The following is a 23,440-nucleotide window of genomic DNA, read 5'->3' as shown; positions in this document are numbered from 1 at the left end:
CGTCAGCCTTCAGAACCTAGTCTGTGTCAGGTCCAGCCCGAGCTAGACAAGCAGGGATGATTTATTTTTAAAATGGGGATTTGAAGCACAGATAACCGTGTTCGGGGTCACACGGTGAGTGGAGGCTGACCAGAGGAAGCAGTGCTCGGCTCTCCCAGCTTGTGCCAAATTTTCTGCCTTTTAGAGGCTCAAAACCAGTGTGGGGACAACTTTGGCCTCGGAATGGAACGCCGCAAAGTCAACACGCGATGAGTTCTGACGGGATGTTCTGTAGGGACTGTAATGCTGCATATAAGTTGGGGACAAGATTTACTGGATCCGATAGCGGATCTCTTTATGGGATACTGATGTTCGAAGACGGTAGGCTGCGAGGGCGGTAGACGGAAAAGATCGTCAGGCGGGTGTGCAGGACAGGTCCGGGGACGCCCTAAAAGCTTGGGCTGGACTAGGGGAGGGGGCGCAGACGCACTTGGTTGGGAAGGGCAGCCGGGCGAGCAAGTGTGGTTCCGGGAAGTCCTCGGGGTCGGGAGGGAGCGGCCCCCCATGAAGCGCCCTGGGGGGCCTCCGCGTATGGACCGCTGGGTGAGGGCAGCCTGGGCGCGCGGCGGTTACTGGGGGCTGGGCGGCTCCTCCAATCCAGCTGCGCGTAGCAACCAGCGCGCAGCAACCCGTCCGTAGCAACCCTCCCGCGGCGCCGCCACCTCCCCTAGCAACCACCCGCGGGGGCGGTGGGGAGCAGCGGGCGCGCGGACCAATGGGTGCGGAGCGGCGGGAGCGCGATGGCCAATGGGCGGCGGCGACAGTGCGAGGTGCTGTTGCGGGGCTGGGCCGCTGCGCCAGGCTGGCCCCCAGCGGCCGCCGCGCGGGTGTGGTCAAGGTCGCTGCTCTCGGGGCAGCGGGATGGAGGCGTCGCGCCGGTGTCCGGCGCCCCGCGGGGACAGGTCAGTAGCGGTGGCGACAGGCGGAGGCTGAAGGGGGCCGTGGCGTTCCGGGCTGGGAGCCGAGGGGAGTGCGGGAGGCTGGGCGGCGGGAGACGAGTGGGGGCGGCGTGCGGGCAGGGGGCCGCTCGCGCCGAGGGCCGGCTCGTGTCCAGTCGCGCCGGCACCCGCGGGGTGGGTCCGGCCTCGTCAGAACGCGTTCGTCAGGGGCTGCTCCGCCTGGGCCGGGGGTGCGGGGTGGTTCCGGGGGCCAGCGGAGCGGCCGTGGTGGCGGCTGCATCCCGCCCCAGGCCCGGTGCTCTGGAGGGGTCAGCGCGGGCCGGGCCGGGCCGGTAGGTTCGGCCGGGATCCCGAAGCGTGGATGCGGGCGGGCGGGGTGGAATCACGGCTTCGCCTGGACCCGAGCCCGCACACGCCGCCCACGCCCGCCTGCTGCCCGGTACCGCCTGGTCGCGGCTCAGCAGCTGAAAACCACTCAAAGGCTTGTCGCCCAGGTGGCCTTGCCGCGGACAAAACCCGTTTTTCTCTTTCATCGGGTTTTATTTACGTGAGAGTAGCGCTCTGTGCAGTTGGTTTAGTGCTTTTTGGTTTGTTTGTTTTTTTCTCTGAAGTCGAGAGAAGAAGAATCTGCGTTTCCAGGTGTAAATATGGAAGCGCCAGGAGGAGATCCCGTTTAAATTCAGCATCCTCGTTGCATTCGGATGGTGCTCGCTCACTTGTGGGCATTCGGTCAATCTTAAGTGAATTAAGGCAGTAAATTTCCCGGCTACCAGATGTATGGTGTGACTCATGATTTTTGGAAGGAAAAATGGAATTGACTTGGAAATTGAGACCAGGAGGCAAAGAGGTTTTTAAGTTTTTGGACCTGAAGTTTCAATGGATCATTTTAAAGTTCGTCCCTCTTTTTCTTCCCGAAGAAACCAGCTCTTTAATTTTAAAATGGACCTCAAAGGGGAATGTGTGAGTCACCAAGTGTTTCTTGTGTTGTAGGTTCTGTCACTGGTTAACTGACTTGTTGCCGAGAGGGAGTGGAATTAATGTCTCTGACTTTTTTGGCTTCCGGTTGTGTGTTTAGGACGTTTTTGATGAAATACATGGATAGAGTTTTTGGTATCAGTACCTTTCAGTGTGAAGGATAACATCTGACTTTCAAGTTTCCCGTGACTGTTTTTTTCTTCTTTGAATGATGAGACCATTTTCCCATGAGGCAGAGTTATTTTCAACAAAGTAGAAAAATTATGAACAAACACTACTTCAGACATTTTTCCTGTATCTGAAATATTTAGTGGAAATTGGAGATGGAATTTGAAACAGCACTCTCAGATCCTTGGCTGAGGTTAGGTGTTTGTATTGTAGATTCCCCTGGAGATGACAGTGGTCGGCTAGTGCTGGAACTTGAGCCTCTCTGGCCTTTTGTTCCTGATACAGGATTGAAGATGTGATGAGAGGTCTTCTCCACGTGATGGGACCTTGTGACCCAGGGTTGACTGAGAAAGTCCTAGTGTATGGTTTGTCCACATGCTATGATTTTTCCTCAGAAATACAAACAGCAGTGATGACTGGAGGTTATGTCTTGGCCAGGCTTGTTATCCTCTCTCAAGTTCTCTCTTTTTCAAAGGCTTCATTAGATGAACTAATTGTTGGCAAACAGACTTACCCAGTGCTTAAAAATAGTTAGATTAACTAATATGTGACTACAGTATGTTTGGCAGATATCAAAAGCTACAGTAAAAGCCTAATAACGTCTAACATCCATGTATTTCTTCAAATATGAAGGCTACATAGAGACCTAGGAAGGAAAGAAGAATCCCTGTAATAAATTCCCTTTCCAAGCAGACAGACTCAGACGTTTTTGGAATAGTTTTCATTTCTGGCTTCTCTTATTCTTTCCTTTGGAAATGCTGCTGTTTTCCCTGCCTTTGTGCCCACTGAAAGAAAAAGTTAACATTTCTTCTTTTTTTTTTTTTTTTTTTTCCTTTTTGCGGTACGCGGGCCTCTCACTGCTGTGGCCTCTCCCGTTGCGGAGCACAGGCTCCGGACGCGCAGGCCCAGCGGCCATGGCTCACGGGCCCAGCCGCTCCGCGGCACATGGGATCCTCCCAGACCGGGGCACGAACCCGTATCCCCTGCATCGGCAGGCGGACTCTCAACCACTGCGCCACCAGGGAGGCCCCAACATTTCTTCTTACCAAGAGGAAAAGTATGCTTGAGTTACTCAGAAGAGGAGCTGAAGCTGCCTTGCTTCTCCATGTTTGAGGATTTTAGGACTAGAAGGGGTCTTGATAATCCTTAGTTCTATTCAAGAGTAGTTCTCAGTGGAATTGTTAAGGCTTCTTTCAAACTAAAATTTCCTGTGGTCTGCTTTTACTTCCTCTGAGTCAGTTCACTAGGAAGAAGCTCTTTGTACTAAATCTGTGCTGCCTTCATCAGACTTTCTTACTGTTAGTAAAGGCTGCACCATTTTCCTGTCCTGGTTAGAGCCTGAATCTGCTGATGCCTGAGAAGAGACACACTGTCCACATTCCGACGGCTGTGCCGTCTTTATTAACTCTTAGTACTTGTTATGAGTCTTTTTTTTTTTTTTAATAAATTTATTTATTTATTTATTTATTTTTGGCTGTGTTGGGTCTTCGTTTCTGTGCGAGGGCTTTCTCTAGCTGTGGCAAACGGGGGCCACTCTTCATCGCGGTGCATGGGCCTCTCACTGTCGTGGCCTCTCTTGTTGCGGAGCACAGGCTCCAGACGCGCAGGCTCAGTAGCTGTGGCTCACGGACCCAGTTGCTCCGCGGCATGCGGGATCTTCCCAGACCAGGGCTCGAACCCCTGTCCCCTGCATTGGCAGGCAGATTCTCAACCGCTGCGCCACCAGGGAAGCCCTTGTTATGTGTCTTGATAATGAGGATTCTTATCTCTGACCCTTTGCTTTAGAACTTCTGTGACAACATTAATGATTATTGTTGTATCATAGAAGTCACGAGGACCCCTGGAAGGCCACAGTTCTGAAAGAGATTGCATTAGTCCTTTAGTACTGTTTAGTACGGCCACCTGTTTATCAGGTGGCCCTTGCTGTTTGACCACAAGGCCTTGTGGCGAGGGGGAAGCGCTGGAGGCTTCCACTGGGTTCCTGAGCTCTCGGCCCAGCTTTTCCACTGTCCAGCAGTGTGACACTGAAGCACTCATCTACTACTTTGGCTTCAGTTTTCTCCTCTGGAATAATAGGACTTCTTCGGATTCCCTCCATGATTTATACTGAATTAATAAAATACCATATTTTTAACTGCACATAGCTCAGATTTCAAAAGGTACAAAATGATATTCAGTGAAAAGTATGTCTTCTTTTCTCATTGTCTTTGTGTCACTTAGTTCGTTCATTGGCAGGTTTCTTAGGGGGATCTTCCAAAGGTATTCTGTATATTAAGTAATCTCTTCATTTTCCTTTCCTGTTCTTAAAACGTGATAATTTTGAGGGCTTCTGGTGGCGCCATGGTTGAGAGTCCACTTGCCGATGCAGGGGACGCGGGTTCGTGTCCCGGTCCGGGAAGATCCCACATGCCGCGGAGCGGCTGGGCCCGTGAGCCCTGGCCGCTGAGCCTGCGCGTCCGGAGCCTTTGCTCTGCAACGGGAGAGGCCACAACAGTGAGAAGCCCGCGAGCCGCAAAAAAAAAAAAAAAAAAAAAAGTGATGATTTTGAGTTTTAGGGTAGAATACGATAATCTAAACTCTGATATCTGCATTCGTCATGGGCAAGATATATTTTTAGACTATGAACTATAGTTCCTTCAGGTTTTTTTTCTGTGATAATTAATGTATAGAAAGTAAGGCTTGTAGGAAGAAAACAAGAATTATTTTTCAGACAAGCTTCCTGAAAAATAAATCGCTTCTTAGATTTGCTGGAAGAAATGTCAATAAATATATAGTTTGCCTTTGATTTTAGGTTTTAGAATGAAGCAAGTTTATAGAGGGTTGACTTGTTTTCCTATTCAAATTCAGTGTAATTTTGTTACAGCAATTTGATATGTCATATAAGCCAGGGGCAAAGTAGAAGGAGATGTTTTGACTGAGTAAAGTTGGCAAGCTGTGCTTTTAAAAAGGGAAGCTCTGTCAAGATAAAACGATCAATAATGATGGCTTACATTTGTGTATCCTTTGCAGTGTTCATAGAGCTTTCACGTACATGATCTCTTTTGAGCTTCACAACTCTGAAGAGAGCACGGCCACTGTCGTTATCTTTGTTTTATAGATAGGGAAATTAAGGCTCGGAAAGGGTGTGATATAGCTAAGTTACAAGTAAATGATGTAATCAAAACTAAAATCGAGAAGTAAAACTGGGCTTTTGACTTCTAGTCTCCTCTCTTCTTTTTCTCAATTATTATCAAAATATGTATTCCAGATAATTTCTGGATGCCATTTGTGCACATAAATGATAACAACTGGTACTGATTACATCCTAGTAATTATTTTTAGGGCAAACAGTTGAAGAAATTGGACATTTTAGCAAAGTACAAATGAGTATTAATTTCATCCAATGGAATGGGAGTGGAAATATTTATTTGGTGTTGTTAGGCAAAAAAATGTACTTTCATCTTTACACAAGAGAGAAGGGAAATAAGTAACATTGCTGGAGAGAAACTATAACCCCCGAGGAAAGGAAAATCCAGCAAAAGGTGGAGTGCACTGTGATTCTGAGTAATGTCCTTTTTTAAATCTATAAAGAATAAATGGGGGGACTTCCCTGGTAGTTCGGTGGTTAAAAATCCGCCTGCTAATGCAGGGGACATGGGTTTGAGCCCTGGTCTGGGAAGATCCCACATGCTGTGGAACAGCTAAGCCCGTGTGCCACAACTACTGAGACCACATGCCACAACTACTGAGCCCGCACGCCTAGAGCCCGCAACAAGAGAAGCCACCGCCGTGAGAAGCCTGCACACTGCAACAAAGAGTAGCCCTCACTCGCCGCAACTAGAGAAAGCCCACGCGCAGCAACGAAGACCCAACACAGCCAAAAAGAAAAAGAAAAAAGAATAAATGGGTTCTTGAACTTCTGGATCAAGTCATTCATTTTAAATAACCTTTCTGTTTGGCTCACTTAAAAGAATGCTTTTTGCTTTTGCTCTGTGGGACATGCAAAATGGAGAGGGCTTCATGTAAAGCAGTCTTCCTTGCTGCATTCTCTGGGGCCAAATGAATCATCTGATCGGTTGCCAAGTTTTCCTTCTCATTGCCTCTCTCTCCCCAAGCAATTCTCCCTTCTCTCTGATTGTCTCTACTAAATGGGCTTCTTCGGAAATGGATCTTCATTCTCTAGCTTCAATTAAGTTAGTTCCAGATTGTGGCAGTCATTCAAGTAGAAGACAGTTGAGCCTAGAATATTAACAATTCTCTACTGATGAGGGAGGTTAGATTTCTAAGGAGTCTTTCTGGCAGTTCTAATTGATCTTTATATGCCTTTTCCCAGAAGCGATGTTTTGTTCCAGCCAGATGTGCTCTTAGGTCTCAGTGCATGTGAAAATATGGCCTCCTGTATTGACATTTGGGATATGGACAAGGTGAATCTATTTGTCAGTTGACTTAGAGAAAATTACTTTATTAATAGCTATTGACCCAACTACCTGGCACTGCAATCAGTTCAGACACAATGAAATCTGATGACTCTTTTCCAATAGTATTTATACTGTAATCAACTGCTCCCAAGGGCTTCTTCAGAATCCATTCACTAGCTTCGAAATTCTGCTGCCTAAAAATACCAGTGAACTGGCATTTTGACTGAAAAGATTCTTGGGAGACACTGAAATACCATAGTAATGAAATCCCGGACTCTCTGCTGACCATTTGAATATTTGTGGTTCAGAGGTGCAGGTCTGCAGGCTGAGGCAGGTGGCACTGGGACTTGTGGTTGAATTCCAGCCCTTTCACTCATCTGCTGTCTGACCTTGAGCAGATAGCTTCCCCTCTGAGTTTGATACCTCTGTGAAATGGGATTGTAGGTTTATTGTGAGAATTAGATGAGATGGTATGTAGAGTATTTAATGTAGTTTCTGGCACGCAGTAGTTATTTACTAAATGGGACTGTACTGCACCTGGCAATGTGACAACGTATTAATGTTTCAATATCAATAAAAATTCAAAGTTTTGAAGATTTATTTAATACAAGGAGAAATCTAGAAATGTTTAGGTTTCCAGCATAAGAAAGGCTGTGAAAAAGTTTTAAAAAGGTGGTAATATCATGGTGAAATTATTAAAGTCCTGTCAGTGAAGACAAGATTAAGGTAATACATTTGTTTGTAGGCTTAAAAAAGTTGTAATGTAGGGACTTCCCTGGTGGTGCAGTGGTTAAGACTCTGCGCTTTCACAGCAGGGGACACGGGTTGGATCCCTGGTCAGGAAACTAAGATCCTGCATGCCATGCGGTGTGGCTAAAACAAAAAAAAAAAAGTTGTAGAGCAAAAATCTTATATGATAGCAGTCGTTGCATTTATTGAGTGCTTACATGGGCTAAATCTCATTTAATCTTCACAGTAACTTTCTGATTTAGTGCTCAATTATCCTCATTTTGTAGATGAGGTTAAGTTGTGTTAGAAACCACTCTAACCACAGACCCGTGCTTCCCTAAATGGGGAATTTGACCCTTTCGTTTGGTCTGCGCCAGGGGTCAGCAAACCTATCCTGTAAGGAACCAAATGCTAAATATTTTGTACTTTCTGGGCCATACGATCTCTGTCCCAGCTACTCAGCTTTGCTGTTCTAGGGTAAAAGCAGCTGTAGGGAATACATAAAGGAATGTGCAGTAAATGAAAGAGCGTGGTTGTTTCAGTAAGGCTTTAGCTATAGACAGTAAAATTGAATTTGATATAACTTGTGCATGTCATAAAATATTATTATTCTGATTTTTTTTAACCTTTTAAAAATTAAAAAAACATTCTTAGCTTACGGGCAATACGGAAATAAGCAGTGGGCCGAATTTGGCCCAGAAGCTGTAGTTTGCAGACCCCTGTGCTGAGTCACAAGATAAGGATGTTTCTTCCTGGACAGTCATATTTATTCATATTATGAATATTATTATAAGAGAGAAGTGGGGTTTTTGTTAAAATAGAGCCAGTGATAATGTAATATAGAATGCAAAGTTAAATTGATTTTCAGGGTACAACTTGAGGTTCTAAAGATAGAGTATTGTAGATGGTTTCTTTGGGCTACACTTCCCCTCCTTTCCCCATGAAATCACTCTCTTCGGCTGTTAGAGGCACTTTGATGGAAATATTGCCTGAACAAACCCACATAAACATCAGTGTGCCCATAATAGATTATTAGATATAAAATTAGACTTTAAAGGCTATTTATATGTCCATAAGTTGGAGGGAAGTAATGACTGGTGACTGGTTCTGAAATCACAAAAGTAAAACATGGGGTATGGGAAGCTTTCCTGTTTCACTACCCTTGTCTCTGATTTACAGCTGCTGTTGTAATTACTAATTACGTTTATAATTATAAATGTATAATTACTCATACTCTTTTACTCTCAAAAATGTCTGGTTTGGAAAAGAAGGCTTTTTTGATACCCTACCTTTGAGGCGACTTGTTAACAGTTTGTGTATATCCTGGAGTTCTGTGCCTGTGGACATCACACACATCTTTTTTTATTTTTTCCCCACTTAGAAAAATATAATCTTTATCTACTGAAAATACAGTATATACACTGTACCTTATTTTTAATAGCTATATTGTATAATTTACATACTGAAAAATACAACCATTTTAAGTATGCAATTCAATAGTTCTTAGCGTATTTGCAGAGTTTTGCAACTATTACCAAAGTCTAATCTTAGAACATTCCCATCATACACACGCCCCCATCAAAGAAACCTGCCCATTTACAATCATTCCCTTGTCCCCTCCCCTACTCCTAGCCCAAGACAACCACTAATCTACTTTCTGCCTCTACGGATTTGCCTATTCTGGACATTTCATATAAGTGGAATTGTATGATACATGGTATTTTGTGACTGGATTCTGTGACTTAGCGAAATGTTTCTGTGGTTCATTCATGTTATTATGTGCCGCATGTATCAGTACTTCATTCCTTTTTATTGCTGAATAATATTCTCTTGTATGGCTACGCCACGTTTTGTTTATCCAGTCAGTTAGTTGCTGGGCATTTGAGTTGTTTGCACTTTTTGGCTATAACGAGTAATACTGCTATATGACCACTCGTGTCCAAGTCTTTGTGAGAACATATATTCTCACTTCTCTTTTGTATACATCCAAGTAGGGTTGTTGGGTCATGTGGTGACTCTGTTTTACAGCTTGAGGAACTGTCAGACTGGTTTCCAAAATGGCTGTGGCAGTTTATGGGACCACCAACAATGTATGCGGACTCCAGTTTCTCTGCGTCCTCACCAATACTTGTTATTGTCTGTCTTTTTCATTATTGTTGTCTTAGTGGATGTGAAATAGCATCTCATTGTGGGTTTGATTTGTTTGCCTAACGATGAATAATATGAAGCTTTTTTAAAAAATTAATTTATTTATTTTTGGTTGCATTGGGTCTTCGTGGTGGCGCAGGCTTTCTCTGGTTGCGGCGAATGGAGGCTACTCTTCCTTGCGGTGCGCGGGCTTCTCATTGCGGCAGCTTCTCCTGCTGCAGAGCTTGGGCTTTAGGCGTGCGGGCTCAGTAGTTGTGGCTCGCGGGCTCTAGAGCGCAGGCTCAGTAGTTGTTGCGCACGGGCTCCGCGGCATGTGGGATCTTCCCGGACCAGGGCTCGAACCCGCGTCCCCTGCATTGGCAGGCAGATTCTTAACCACTGCGCCACCAGAGAAGCCCCTGCAGTTTCTTAGTCTGCCTTAATTTGCCTTTACTGACTTTGATAATTTTGAAGAGTAGACTGTTCCTCACTGTGAGTTTGTCTGGTGTTTCCTCATGATTAAATGGAGACTATGCATTTTTGGCAAGAATCCTTGGAACTTCCCTGGCGGTCCAGTGGTTAAGACTGCACTTCCACTCGGCTGTCAAAAAAAAAAAAAAAAAAAACCAGAATCCCGCAGACCTGATGCTGTGCCCTTCTCAGTGCGTCATATCAGGAGGAACATGATGCTGTCATCTTGCTGTTGGTGTTGGTAATCTTACTCACTTAGTTAAGATCCTGTCTCCCAGGTTTCTCCACTACACAGGTACTACTTTCCCATTGTAATGAGTAATTATCTTGTGGGAAGATACTTTTTTTTTTAACACCTTTATTGGAGTATAATTGCTTTACAGTGGTGTTGGGAAGATATTTTGACACTATGCAAACATCCTCTTTCTCACCGTACTTTCACCTACCAGCTTCAGAATCCATTGATGGCTCTTGCCTGCACCAGTTATTACTGTGGTATTTCCTAATGGCGATTTTTGATTTCTATCATTCTTTTGATCTTTAGTCTCTGGATTTTTTTTTCTTTCTGTAAGGAAGAGCTGTCCCTTCTCCATTTCCTCGTTCCTTTATTTATTCTTTCATATCATCGTGGCCTCATGGATACTCAGAGGAGTGTGGCTCCCTCACACTCACTGCCCTAGTCCCGTTCTTGCATTACTTCTACCCTGTTCCCACCCAGAAGGGCATTCTCCTGCCTGACCACAGCGCTGTTATCGCACACGGGACGCTTCCCATTCCTGCTCTCTCCTGATGTGGAGCTCATGGTCTGATATCCTCAGTGCACCAGTGAGAGTCTTTACTGTGTGTATGTCGTGGTCCAGAATTCAAGGGCTGTGTGTTATGTCTGGTTTCCAGAAATCTCTTAAATTTCCTCTACTTGAACCTAGAACAGTTCTCCAGCCTTTTGTGACGGGGGAGGATCTCTCTTGATATTGACGTTTTTGAAGAGTCCTGACAGTTGTCTTCCAGAATTTCCCTCCATTGGGTTTGATTCCTCCTGAATAGATTTAGGTTAAACATTGTTGGCAGGAATATTACATACATTGTGTTGTATTCTTCTCAGTACGTCACGTCAGGGGATACCTGATATCAGTCTGTCATATCATAGTTGCTGTATCCCATCACTTGGTTAAGGCGATGTCTGTCAGATTTCTCCGTTGTAAAGTTACCTTTTCCTCTTTGTAATTAATGTACTCTGTGGGGAGATACTTGAGATTGTGTTGAATATCCTATTTCACTCAGTGGTTATTGCATCCATCGATGTTTCTTGCAAAGGTCGTTTATTAAATGGTGGTTATAAGATGGTCATATTCTACTTCTGTCATTGATTCTATATTTATTAGTTGACATTAGTCTGGAAGGAAGATCTTTGTTGTGACTTTTATTTGTTTATTTACTTAGAGTCAGTATGGATTCACGGATCCTGTTTTTAATAACTTTATGGTATAACTCATACAGTTCACCCATTGAAAGTATACACACTTCTTATGGTTATTAGTGTATTTACAAAGATGTGCAACCATCACCACAATCAATTTTAGGACATTTTCATCATCTCAAACAGCTACTCCATACCCTGTAGCTATTACCCCCCAACTCCCATCCCCCATCCCTAAACAATCACTAATTTACATTGTCCCTAAATTTGCCAATTTCACAAAAACGGAATCATAATATGTGGTCTTTTGTGACTGGTTTCTTTCACTTAGCATAATGTTTTCATGGTTCTCCCATGTTTCAATACTTATTCCTTTTTATGGCTGAATGATATATTCTATTGTATAGATAATACCAGGTCCATTCATCAACTGATGGACATTTGGACTGTGTCTACCTTTTGGCTATTGTGAATAATGCTACCATAAAAATTGTTATACACAGAACAATGTAAACATACTTAACACTACTGAACTATACACTTAAAAATGGTTGAGATATTAAATTTTATGATGTGTTTTTTTACCACAAAAAAAAAGAAAACAAATTTAAGAAATGTCTGTATGATAGAATATTATATAGCCATTTAATGTAATATTTTTAATACTTTTATAATAATAAAAAGATGCTTATGGTATAATCTTAAGTTTAAAAGATGCAAGTCATAAATATTTCAAATATGTAAATGTAAATAAATTTATAGAAACATTTAGAAAGATGTTTGCTGCAGTTAGTAGTGATCATCTCAAGATGATAGCATTATGAAAAAACGTTTCTTTTTCTTTATAAATTTTAATAAGATTTACGAAATGGGTATATATTATTTTTATAATCGATGTAGAACACATATACTATTTAAGAATTCCTTTCTATTAAAGAAATAATATGCTGTAAAGAAAAAAATGTGTATAAGTTTTGGTGTGGGTATATGTCTTTTCATTTCTCTTGGCTATATGCCTAGGAGTAGAATTTCTGGGTCATATGGTAACTTTATGTTTAAACATTTTAAGAACTGTCAGACTGTTTTCCCAAGTGTCTGCACCATTTTACATTCCCACCAGCAGTAAATGAGGATTCTGATTTCTCTATAGCCTCACCAACACTTGTTATTATCTGTCTTTTATCATAGCCATCCTGGTGGGTATGAAGTGGTATCTCATTGTGTTTTTTTGTTTTAATTTATTTTTTATTTTTGGCTTCGTTGGGTCTTTGTTGCTGCACGCGGGCTTTCTCTAGTTGTGGCGAGCGGGGGCTACTCTTTGTTGCGGTGCACGGGCTTCTCATTGCGGTGGCTTCTCTTGTTGCAGAGCATGGGCTCTAGGCGTGTGGCCTTCAGTAGTTGTGGCACACGGGCTCAGTAGTTGTGTCTCTTGGGCTCTAGAGCACAGGCTCAGTAGTTGTGGTGCACGGGCTTAGTTGCTCCGTGGCATGTGGGATCTTCCCGGACCAGGGCTCGAACCTGTGTCCCCTGCCTTGGCAGGCGGATTCTTAACCACTGTGCTACCAGGGAAGCCCCGTCTCATTGTGGTTTTGATTTACATTTCTTGATGACTCATGTTGTTAGGAATCTTTTCATGTGCTTATTGGCCATTTGTGTATCTACTTTGGAGAAACGTCTGTTCAGATCCTTTGCACATTTTAAAAATTAGGTTGTCTTTTGGTTGTTGAGTTGTAAGAGTTCTTTATATATTCTGAATCCTAGACCCTTATCAGATATATGATTTGCAAATATTCTCTCCCATTTTGTGGGTTGTCTTTCACCTTCTTGATAATGTCCTTTGATGACCAGAGTTTTTACTTTTGATGAAGTCCAATTTAACTGTCTTTTGTTACACATGCTTTTGGTGTCATCTAAGAATCAATTTTCAAATTCAGTGTCATGAAGATTTTTTTTAAATTAATTAATTAATTAATTTTTGGCTGCATTGGGTCTTCGTTGCTGCATGCGGGCTTTCTCTAGTTGAGACGAGCGGGAGCTACTCTTTGTTGTGGTGCGTGGGCTTCTCATTGCGGTGGCTTCTCTTTGTTGCATTGCCCGGGCTCTAGGCGCACGGACTCAGTAGTTGTGGCTCGCGGGCTCTAGAGCGCAGGCTCAGTAGTTGTGGCGTACGGGCTTAGTTTCTCTGTGGCATGTGGGATCTTCCCGGACCAGGGCTCAAACCCGTGTCTCCTGCATCGGCAGGCAGATTCTTAACCACTGCGCCACCAGGGAAGTCCCATGAAGATTTACTCTTATGTTTTTTTCTAAGTTTTATAGTTGTAGCTCTTACATTTTGGTCTTTGATCCATTTTGAGATTGGTGCCCATAAACAAAGTTGGGTAGGTCGAGCACATTCTCAGAAAATTCTCTGTGTGTTATCTGCAGTAGAGCCTTGTGGGTATCTTCAGTTTAGATTGTGGCTAATCAGTAACTGGAGAGTAGTCCAGGAGAATGGTGTTCTGTGGGCATTCCCATGGGCCACACTTGTGTGATTGATCTGTATTCCTCAAAGATATGTGTTTAAGGTTTTTTCTGTACCAATTAAATAGGAAATTTTCCATAAGAAAAATGGGAGGAAAAACAGTAATTTCATTTCTTTTACTCTATAGGACTTCTTTTTGTTTTGTGTGGATTTACTAACCAGGCTTGTTTAGGCTTGCCATTCAACAGCTTAGTTTCAAATGAAGGAAAGAGACTATTAGAGGGAAAAATGCAAGTTTAGTAAGATCATATTCCAGTCTGACTAGAAATGCTAGTTCAGATTTATTATAAGTACCTAAAATATCTTTATTATTTCTGCTAAGTTATAATTTAAAACTTAGAGCACAGAGAAAGTGTAACTTTTGACGTAGAGGAGGTATCTAAGTGCTGCAGTTATATAGCATCTTTTTAGTGCCTCTTCTGTTCAGTCAGATGCTTTGATTATACCACCCTGTTTATGTAAACTGTTCATCTTGCCCAGGCTTGATAAAAGGAATTGGTGGTGTCAGGATAAGGCATTAAAGACACACCCGTTTTCTTCACTGTTAGAGGTCTTAAGAGAAATGTTTGAGGACTTCTGTAGTGTTTCAGATTTTAGCATTATTGAAGAGGTTTTAGCATTTTGTGGGGGGATAGAATGATTTTTTTTCCATGCTAGGGGGTCTCACAGTTCTGGTTTAGTGAAGAGGGCCAAGTGAGTTGGAGGAAAAGCAGATTCATAGCAGTAGCTGTTGAAAATACTAATCCATTACAGCGAGTTTACTATTTGTCTTAGTTATTTTATGTAGGACTTTTTCAAGTGTATACTAATGTTCACTGGATACTAATAATCTATCACTGTATACATAAAGCTTGGTTTAAAAACATGTGAATGAGAATTAAAAACAGTAAGTAAATCAGGAGCATCTCTAGATAGGGGCCCACAAAGTCGAGGCGAAATGTATAACATATCTGATATTTTTGTCTATTTGTCACTCTTTTAAGCTAGGGAGAAAAACGAGAAGATTTATTTAACACTCAATGTTGTTGTTGCTATTCTTTTTTTAAAAATTTATTATTTATTTTACTTTTGGGTACATTGGGTCTTTGTTGCTGCACATGAGCTTTTCTCTAGCTGTGGCAAGCGGGGGCTGCTCTTCGTTGCAGTGCGTGGGCTTCTCATTGCAGTGGCTTCTCTTGTTGCGGAGCATGGGCTGTAGGCACGCAGGCTTCAGTAGTTGTGGCACGCGGGCTCAGTAGTTGTGGCTCATGGGCTCTAGAGCGCAGCCTCAGTAGTTGTGGCACATGGGCTTAGTTGCTCTGTGAGATGTGGGATCTTCCCAGACCAGGGCTCAAACCCATGTCCCCTGCATTGGCAGGCAGATTCTTAACCACTGCGCCACCAGGGAAGCCCATGTTGTTGTTATTCTAAAACGTAAAGGTTATAAAGGAATTAATAGAGGGGATTGTCAGAGAATCAGAATGCACCTCCACATCTATATCTAAGGGGTTATTAAATCTGCTTACACATTAGTAGTCAGGAAGAGCCTTGGACATCGTATACAAATTCCAGGTTGCAGTGCATTATTAAAATGCATAAAACCTCTAAAATGTAGGAATGGGGTGGTTAACCGTTAAACCAAAGTGCTTTGGTGTGTTTACCCCAAATGCAGGAAAGCCATTCTTCCCTTTGTAGCCATGGAATTTGTCTTTTTTTCTTTTTTTTTTTTTCATTACGCAGGCCTCTCACTGTTGTGGCCTCTCCCGTTGTGGAGCACAGGCTCCGGACGCGCAGGCTCAGCAACCATGGCTCACGGGCCCAGCCGCTCCGCGGCATGTGGGATCTTCCCGGACCGGGGCACGAACCCGTGTCACCTGCATTGGCAGGCGGACTCTCAACCACTGTGCCACCAGGGAAGTCCGAATTTGTCTTATTAAATAAGATTTTGTATTTATGGTTTTTTTCTGGCAATCAACCCCTAGTAAATACTTATAGTACAAATAATTGAGAACCACTTCTGCCTTGTTTTATACTTTACTCTTTCTAAGAATGAAGAGTCACAAAATCTTAAATTAGGAAATTGTCAGAAATAGAAAAGACTTTAGAGAGAGCTTAAAGACATTCAGAAGGGTTTGGTTTATCGGTTGAAGACAGTCATTTGATTCCATTTTTGTGGACTTCCGTCAGTCAAGCAAATCTGTCTCCTGACGGTGTTAAATCTTGTCTGTTCATCCGTACTTGCAGTCTACTGTGATGACTGGCATAGAGTTTTGTTTTGTTTTGTTTTTGGCTGGGCCACGCAGCTTGCGGGATCTTAGTTCCCCAATCAGGGATCGAACCCGGGCCCCCCCCCCCCATCAGTGGAAGTGTGGAGTCCTAACCACTGGATCACCAGGGAATTCCATGGCATAGTGTTTTATTAATTCTTTTATTGAAGAGGAAGTTACATGACTTGCTAGATCTAAAGGAAGTCAGTGGCCTTAGTAAGATGCTATATACTATCTAACTTTCTGTCTCCTAGAGCTAGCTTCAAAAAAGTAGAATATATTTGATTTTTAGGTGTAATTTAGACTTTGCAAAAGGACCAGGATTAGTGTCTGTTTCTGCTGTTTCTGCATGGCTCTCCAGGTCTGTTTCTTTATCTACAAAGTGTGAAAAATAATAGTACCTAATTCATAGGACTGTTTTGAGGAATAAATAAAATAATACATTAAAAATACTTAGCACTGGGACTTCCCTGGTGGCGCAGTGGATAAGAATCCACCTGCCAATGCAGGGGACATGGGTCCGATCCCTGGTCTGGGAAGATCCCACATGCCACGGAGCATCTAAGCCCGTGTGTCACAACTACTGAAGCCCGCGTGCCTAGAGCCCGTGCTCTGCAACAAGAGAAGCCACTGCAATGAGAAGCCTGCGCACTACAATGAAGAGTAGCCCTGCTCGCCGCAGCTAGAGCAAGCCCGCGCACAGCAACAAAGACCCAACGCAGCCAAAAATAAATAGATTTATTTATTTAAAAAAACACATATACTGAGTACTCATTATATTCCAGACACAGTGCTAAGTATTTTTTTTTTTAATCAGTGATAATTCTGTCTTACCTTTGGTCAAACCATATAACCTCCCTGGACTAACTGCTAGTCCTTATCTATGAAATGAAAGATTGAGGCTAGATAGTGCTGAATTCCCTTCAGCATTATTTCTGAAAATGCAAGACTTTAATGTAGTCCCTATTTTTTTTTGTGTGTGTGTGGTATGCGGGCCTCTCACTGTTGTGGCCTCCCCCGTTGCGGAGCACAGGCTCCGGATGTGCAGGCCCAGCGGCCATGGCTCACGGGCCCAGCCGCTCCGCGGCATATGGGATCCTCCCAGACCGGGGCACGAACCCGTATCCCCTGCATCGGCAGGCGGACTCTCAACCACTGCACCACCAGGGAGGCCCTGTAGTCCCTATTTAACTACACTTTATTAAGTAATTAATAAATATGAAAAATTGTTTCAACTCACTATATTAAGTAATAATAAACATGAAAAATTATTTAGAAATTGTTTAAAGTCATCAAAACCATAAATTAAATCAAGAGGCCAATTTACCTATCAAATTAGCAAATGTTTTTAACTTTTAATATTCCTTTTTTATTGAAGTATAGTTGATTTACAATATTATATTAGTTATTACAAGATAATGGTTATAATTCCCTGTGCTATACAATATATCCTTGTTGCTTATATCTTTTTTAAATATTTTAATTTAATTTAATTTATTTATTTATACAGCAGGTTCTTATTAGTCATCAGTTTTATACACATCAGTGTATACATGTCAATACCAATCGCCCGATTCAGCACACCACCATCCCCACCCCCCTGCCGCTTTCCCTTCTTGGTGTCCATACGTTTGTTCTCTACCTCTGTGTCTCAGCTTCTGCCCTGCAAACCGGTTCATCTGTACCATTTTTCTAGGTTCCACATATATGCGTTAATATATGATATTTGTTTTTCTCTTTCTGACTTCACTCTGTATGACAGTCTCTAGATCCATTCACGTCTCAACAAATGACTCAATTTTATTCCTTTTTATGGCTAATATTCCACTGTATATATGTACCACAACTTCTTTATCCATTCGTCTGTTGATGGACACTTAGGTTGCTTCCATGACCTGGCTATTGTAAATAGTGCTGCAGTGAACATTGGGGTGCATGTGTCTTTTTGAATTATGGTTTTCTCTGGGTATATACCCAGTAGTGGGATTGCTGGGTCATATGGTAATTCTATTTTTAGTTTTTTAAGGAACCTCCATATTGTTCTCCATAGTGGCTATATCAATTTACATTCCCACCAACAGTGCAAGAGTGTTCCCTTTTCTCCACACCCTCTCCAGCATTTGTTGTTTGTAGATTATTCATTTATTATTATTATTTTTTGGTCACATTGGGTCTTCATTGCTGCACGCGGGCTTTCTCTAGTTGCAGCGAGCAGGGGCTTCTCTTCCTTGCAGCGCACGGGCTTCTCATTGTGGTGGCTTCTCTTGTTGCAGAGCATGGTTCTAGGCATGCGGGCCTCAGTAGTTGTGGCACATGGGCTCAGTAGTTGTGGCTCGCGGGCTCCAGAGTTCAGGCTCAGTAGTTGTGGTGCATGGGCTTCGTTGCTCCGCGGCATGTGGGTTCTTCCCGGACCAGGGCTCGAACCCGTGCCCCCTGCATTGGCAGGTGGATTCTTAACCACTGTGCCACCAGGGAGGTCCCCAGTATATGTTTTTAAAGAGAAAAAAAAATCCCCGCATGCATGGGGGTCTGTGCTCTGCCTTTTTCTTGTCCTTTGGGTACTTCAGTCTCCTCAGGTCCTCTGTGGACTGTGTGTGGCATTAAGTATGGCACGTCCTCCTGCAGTCAGTGTGGGCAGCATCTGGAAACCCGTGCTTTCCCTAAGGTAGAATTAATCGGTTCCAAATAGCCCAAAGGACTAGATACATGGAAAAGATGAGATTGACATGGTTTTTAAAGGATTTTCTCTTTACATGCTTTTTTTTCATGTTTTTTTTTTTTAACAGTGCCTTTGAGGATGAGGCCATGAAGCTCCGGCAGCTGAAACTGGATAATCAGGTGAGCAGAGTCTCCTCTCTTGAAAGACGTGGACAGCTATACTGACCATGAAGCTGATGGTCTGGACTTTGGGGTCTGGCAAGACCCACATGCCTTGAGGACATCAGCATTAAAACTGGCCTTGGATTTACAATCACTGAAAATTCCTTGGCAGCTGTCATAAGAATTAGGAAAATGTTAACATTGTATTTCTGTGCAGTTAATTTGATCCTGCTGCCTTAAACACCTCTCTGCACTGTAATTTCATGTAACTACAAGGTCTTTTTCTTATCTTAAAATGCAAATCTGAAAATGGTACTGTGCTGCTTAAAAGCCTCTGTTGTCTACAGAATACTTTTCTTCATAGCACTGGTCCCACTTTTCACTTATGCATTATATTATCTATTTTTTGCACTGATTTGACTTATGTTCATCTCCTCCATTAGACTAAGCTCCATGAGAACAGGAACTGAGTTTGTTAATGATGACCATTATATCAGAAGTTTCTGGCCTAGGGCTGGGCCCATAGTAATCCTTCATTAAATGCTTGAATGAAGGAAGGAATAAATGAACAGTTTTGTATTGTTACATGATGTGATCATAATGATTACTCAGTTTAGAACCTATACCCAACATATATTACTTCCATATGAATGTTTTCTAATTCAGGAAATTCTGTAGGTCCAGGCTGTGATGTAGGATCATTAACAATCAGTGTCTAGAGTGGTAGGTGACTAAAAATACCTCTGAAGTTTTGTCTTGCTTTTTTATGTTGCTGTTGGACCTCGTAACAGGACTTGGAATGTAGTAAGTTACTTTAAAGGTGGAATCACTACAAACTAGTTACGAGGTCTCCACGGGGACGCGCCTGGGACCATCTGGCCTCCAGGGCCCCTCCCAAGCCCTTGGTGTCCATGGTGCCTCCGTGGGGCCTGTCACCAAGTCCACCACCTCTCAGGCCACCACCTGGGAGGCCTTCTCATGTGCACCTGGAACAGAGCGTGGCCCAGTGGTCTTCAGAGACCCTCCGCTGCAAGGTGTTGGCAGTCGCCTTGGTGGTCAGCACCACTCATTCTGCTCTGCCCACTGCCCTCCTCCCTGGCTGGGCTCGGCCTCCCGGGCCTGGATCATGGCCTCAGCCTCACTGCCTCTGGAGGAGGCCCAGTGGTGGTGCACACTGTTTGCCCTGCCCACCTCCAGGTGTCCTGGCCCAGGGAGCCCGGCAGTAGCAGCTTCACGGACAGGCAGGCTTCCTCACAACCACTGCTGGCATCCTTTAAGGAGACTGGGGCACATTTTAAGCAAATCTGGTGTTGCATGGCAGGGTAGGAAACGGCCACAAACGTCTCAGCAGTTGCAGGAGGCTGCCTGCATCTCCCTGCGCAGGGCATGTGGCCTGTAAGCAGAGGAACCAGCTCGGGTTGTGCACCTGATTCCATAAAACTGCTGAGCCTGTGAAATAAACAATTCTTTCTAGTACTGAAAAAACAAATAAACACAGGAAAGAAATGAATCTGGGATCAGGAGGGAAATCCTGATTAGATACAGATTTATCAGCCCCCCTGCCCCACCCCTGCCCAAGAGCAGAATACTTGTGATGAGCCCTTTATCTTTTACATTCCATTGCATAGCAGACTGTATTTAGGGAGACATACCACAAGATTTTAGATTTTTGTTTAGATCTTTGATTTATTTTTATAAGGCTCAGGGGTACATCCCTTGCTAACATAAAATGAAATCTATGGTCATCTACCAAGTAATGAAATAAGACATAAGATTTAAATTTGTGTAGTTTTTTGAGTTTTGTATATAGGTATATTTTCTGGATTTTTAAAAAAGAGGGCCCAACTATTTTGTAATTTTTATTCTTTTCAGTGAGAATGCTACATGTGGTGTGGTATATGTGTGGTATTTTGGGATTTGGGGACTTTGTAAGCCTTTTTGTAGTACAAACATTTTTAAACTATGGTTTTACATAGGTCATAAAAGCATATGAAGGACTTTCCTGGCGGTCCAGTGGTTAGGACTCAGTGCTTCCACTGCAGGGGCACAGGTTCTACCCGTGGTTGGGGAACTAGGATCCCGCCTGCCGCATGGCCAAAAAAATAAAAAAATAATAAAATAATAAGAATTCAAATAATACAAAAAAGATATTTGGTCTTTCTCCCTCTACTTGGCTAGTTCTTTACCAGAGATAGTCAGTGAATATAAAGACATGAAATTTTATGGGAATTTTTAAAGATTCAAAGCCATCTCTTTGGACCTGATGTATACATTTTGTTGCTAAATAGTGTATGAGAATACTGTGCGAGCCCTGAAATGCTGCCATGAACAGAAGAGCAGGGGGTCAGGGACTTCACCGTCAGATGGCCGGGAGCAGGAAAGGCAGCGCCACATACTGAATACAACACTGGGCCCAGAAGCAGACTTTGGTTCCCGTTCTAGCTGTGCCTTTAATTGGCTGTGTGATTTTAAGTAAGGTCCTCAAACTCTGTGAACCCCAGTTATTTCGTGTGTGGAGCGAGGTCAGACTGGGCAAAATAACAGGTTGTCGGGGGGGATCTTAGAGCGTGGGAGTCTGGGCTGGGATGGATGGCGGTGCCTTGAGCACAGCTCGGATGCTCTCACTCTGGCCTCCAGGCGGGCAGCCTCTTGGTGGGAGGCTCACAGTCCAGGGCATGCCAGTCCCCCCCCTCCCCACCTCTGAGGGGTACGGGGCATTCCCATCCGTGACAGTGAGTGTCAGTGGAGTTGGGAGGGCCTGGGGACCCTCCCTCTCCCCACCCGGCCTGCTGTGTGGGAATTCTGCTGTGGGAATGTCCCTGGGGGTGAGAGTTACTGGTCTGAGCTTGAGAAGTAGTTTGCTGAGAGCAACCAGACTTCATCAGTCTCATGAGGATTGGTTTATACTAAGCAGTATCATAAGCAGTGAATCTAAGTCGGGATTAATGTATTAATTGCTAGTGAACCATATACCAGAATCATCAGGTCATCAGTTTCCCATTAGAAGAGTCTGTCTGGTGAGTTCGAAATCAGAGCAAGTGGAGTTTGTAAAATGAGCTTTATTGTAAATATCATTGTGTGATGGTGTAATTAATTCACCTCTACTAAAGGGATATACCTGCCCAAGGAATGAGATACATGATATCTGGCCAGGACACTCCCTGCCTTGGATCATTCCTATTAGAGACACAAGGTGGATCCTGCTCTTCAGTTCTACTTACCTTATTTCCACAAAGACTATTTCCCTTCTCTCAGTGTATTCTTTTATCATCCACTACAGTGTTATTGATTTGATTAAATTCACTTCCTTCACATCTGTCCTGTTTTTCTGATAGTTCATCTTAGAATTGAATGTTTAAAAATCCTAGACTTTCAGATAATTTACACATGGCTGTTTTTGTCCTATACAGATTTTTGAACAGCTTTATTGAAATGTAATTCACATATTATTAATGCTCAGTTACAGTGTAAAAATGATTTTTAAATCTTGTGTAAGTGGAATCATACAATATACAGTCTTTTGTGCCTGGCTTCTTTGGCTTAGTAAAGGGCTCACCCATGTTGTAGCATGTATCAGGAATTCATTCCTTTTTCCTATTGAATACATCTTTTTTGTGGACAGACCATGTTTCTCCATTCATCAGTTGATGGACATTTGGGATGGTTTTTTTTTAGATTACAAATTAACAAATTACAAATATGTTTTTTTGTAATTATTTGTAATTAACAAATTTGTAATTAACATTACAAATAATGCTTCTCTGAGCATCTGTGTACAAGTTTTTGTGTGGACGTGTTTTCATTTCTCTTGGGTGATCTACCCAAGTATAGGTATACCAAGATATACCTAATACGCCTTGGGTGATAGGAGTGGCTTTGCAGGTCATATGGTAACTCTGTGTTGAACATTTCAAGGGACTGCCAGACTGTTTTCCGCAGCCACTGACCATTATACACTCCCGCCAGCAGTGTATAAGGCTTCCAGTTTCCCCACTTTCCTGCCAGTACTTATCATCGTCTGTCTTTGATTAGAGCCCTTTTAGTGAGTCTGAAGTAGAGTCTCATTATAGTCTTGATTTGCATTCCCTAATGACTAGTGATGTTGAGCATTTTTAGTGGCCATCTGTATGTTCTCTTTGGAGAAATGTCCATCCAAATCCTTTGCCCGTTTTTAAACTGGGTTACTTTCTTTTCGGTTTTGAGTTGTAAGAGTTCTTTATATAGTGTAGACCCAAGTTCTTTATCAGAAATATTATTGGTAAATGTTTTCTCCAATTCTGTGGGTTGTCTTTTTACTTTTTTGATGGTATCATCTTCAACCCAAAAGTTTATCTATTTTTTCTTTTGTCTCTTGCACTTGGAGTGTCATCTAAGAAACCATTGCCTAAACGAGGTTACAAAGACTTACCCCTGTGTTTTTTTCTAAGAGTTTTACACTTTCCGTGATCTGTTTTGAGTTAATCTTTTCGTATGGTATAAGTCAGGGTCCAAAATCACTGTTGTGCATGTGGATATCCAGTTGTCCCACCACCATTTATTCCCACTGAGTATATTTTGCTTTTATTTTTACTGCTATCACTAGATACTCATATTTTCGGGGTATGTGACACCTTAGCTAGCTCCAGAATGTA

General features: G+C 42.9%; 1 protein-coding gene across 5 annotated transcripts in view; it reads left to right on the top strand.

Annotated features, from left to right (window-relative positions):
- The first annotated feature begins 832 nt into the window (after nucleotides 1–832).
- The window catches only part of TULP3 (TUB like protein 3), a 43,313-nt gene continuing 20,705 nt past the window's right edge, over nucleotides 833–23,440 (top strand). For 4 of the 5 annotated variants that reach the window (XM_082634795.1, XM_082634794.1, XM_082634793.1 and 1 more), the window contains exon 1: nucleotides 21,101–21,281. Coding sequence is in view for 1 of the 5 variants with exons in the window: in XM_082634792.1 (XP_082490918.1) it covers nucleotides 901–941; nucleotides 18,776–18,827 (93 nt within the window). In the remaining 4 variants the exon portion in view is untranslated. Of the gene's footprint in view, nucleotides 942–18,775; nucleotides 18,828–21,100; nucleotides 21,282–23,440 lie in introns of those variants that run through there. The other variant, XM_082634792.1, reaches the window with a different exon arrangement.

The sequence above is a fragment of the Mesoplodon mirus genome, assembly GCF_964341445.2.
Source record: "Mesoplodon mirus genome assembly, chromosome: 11".
Classification (NCBI taxonomy): domain Eukaryota; kingdom Metazoa; phylum Chordata; class Mammalia; order Artiodactyla; family Ziphiidae; genus Mesoplodon; species Mesoplodon mirus.
This window is presented reverse-complemented; position numbering and strand designations above follow the sequence as displayed.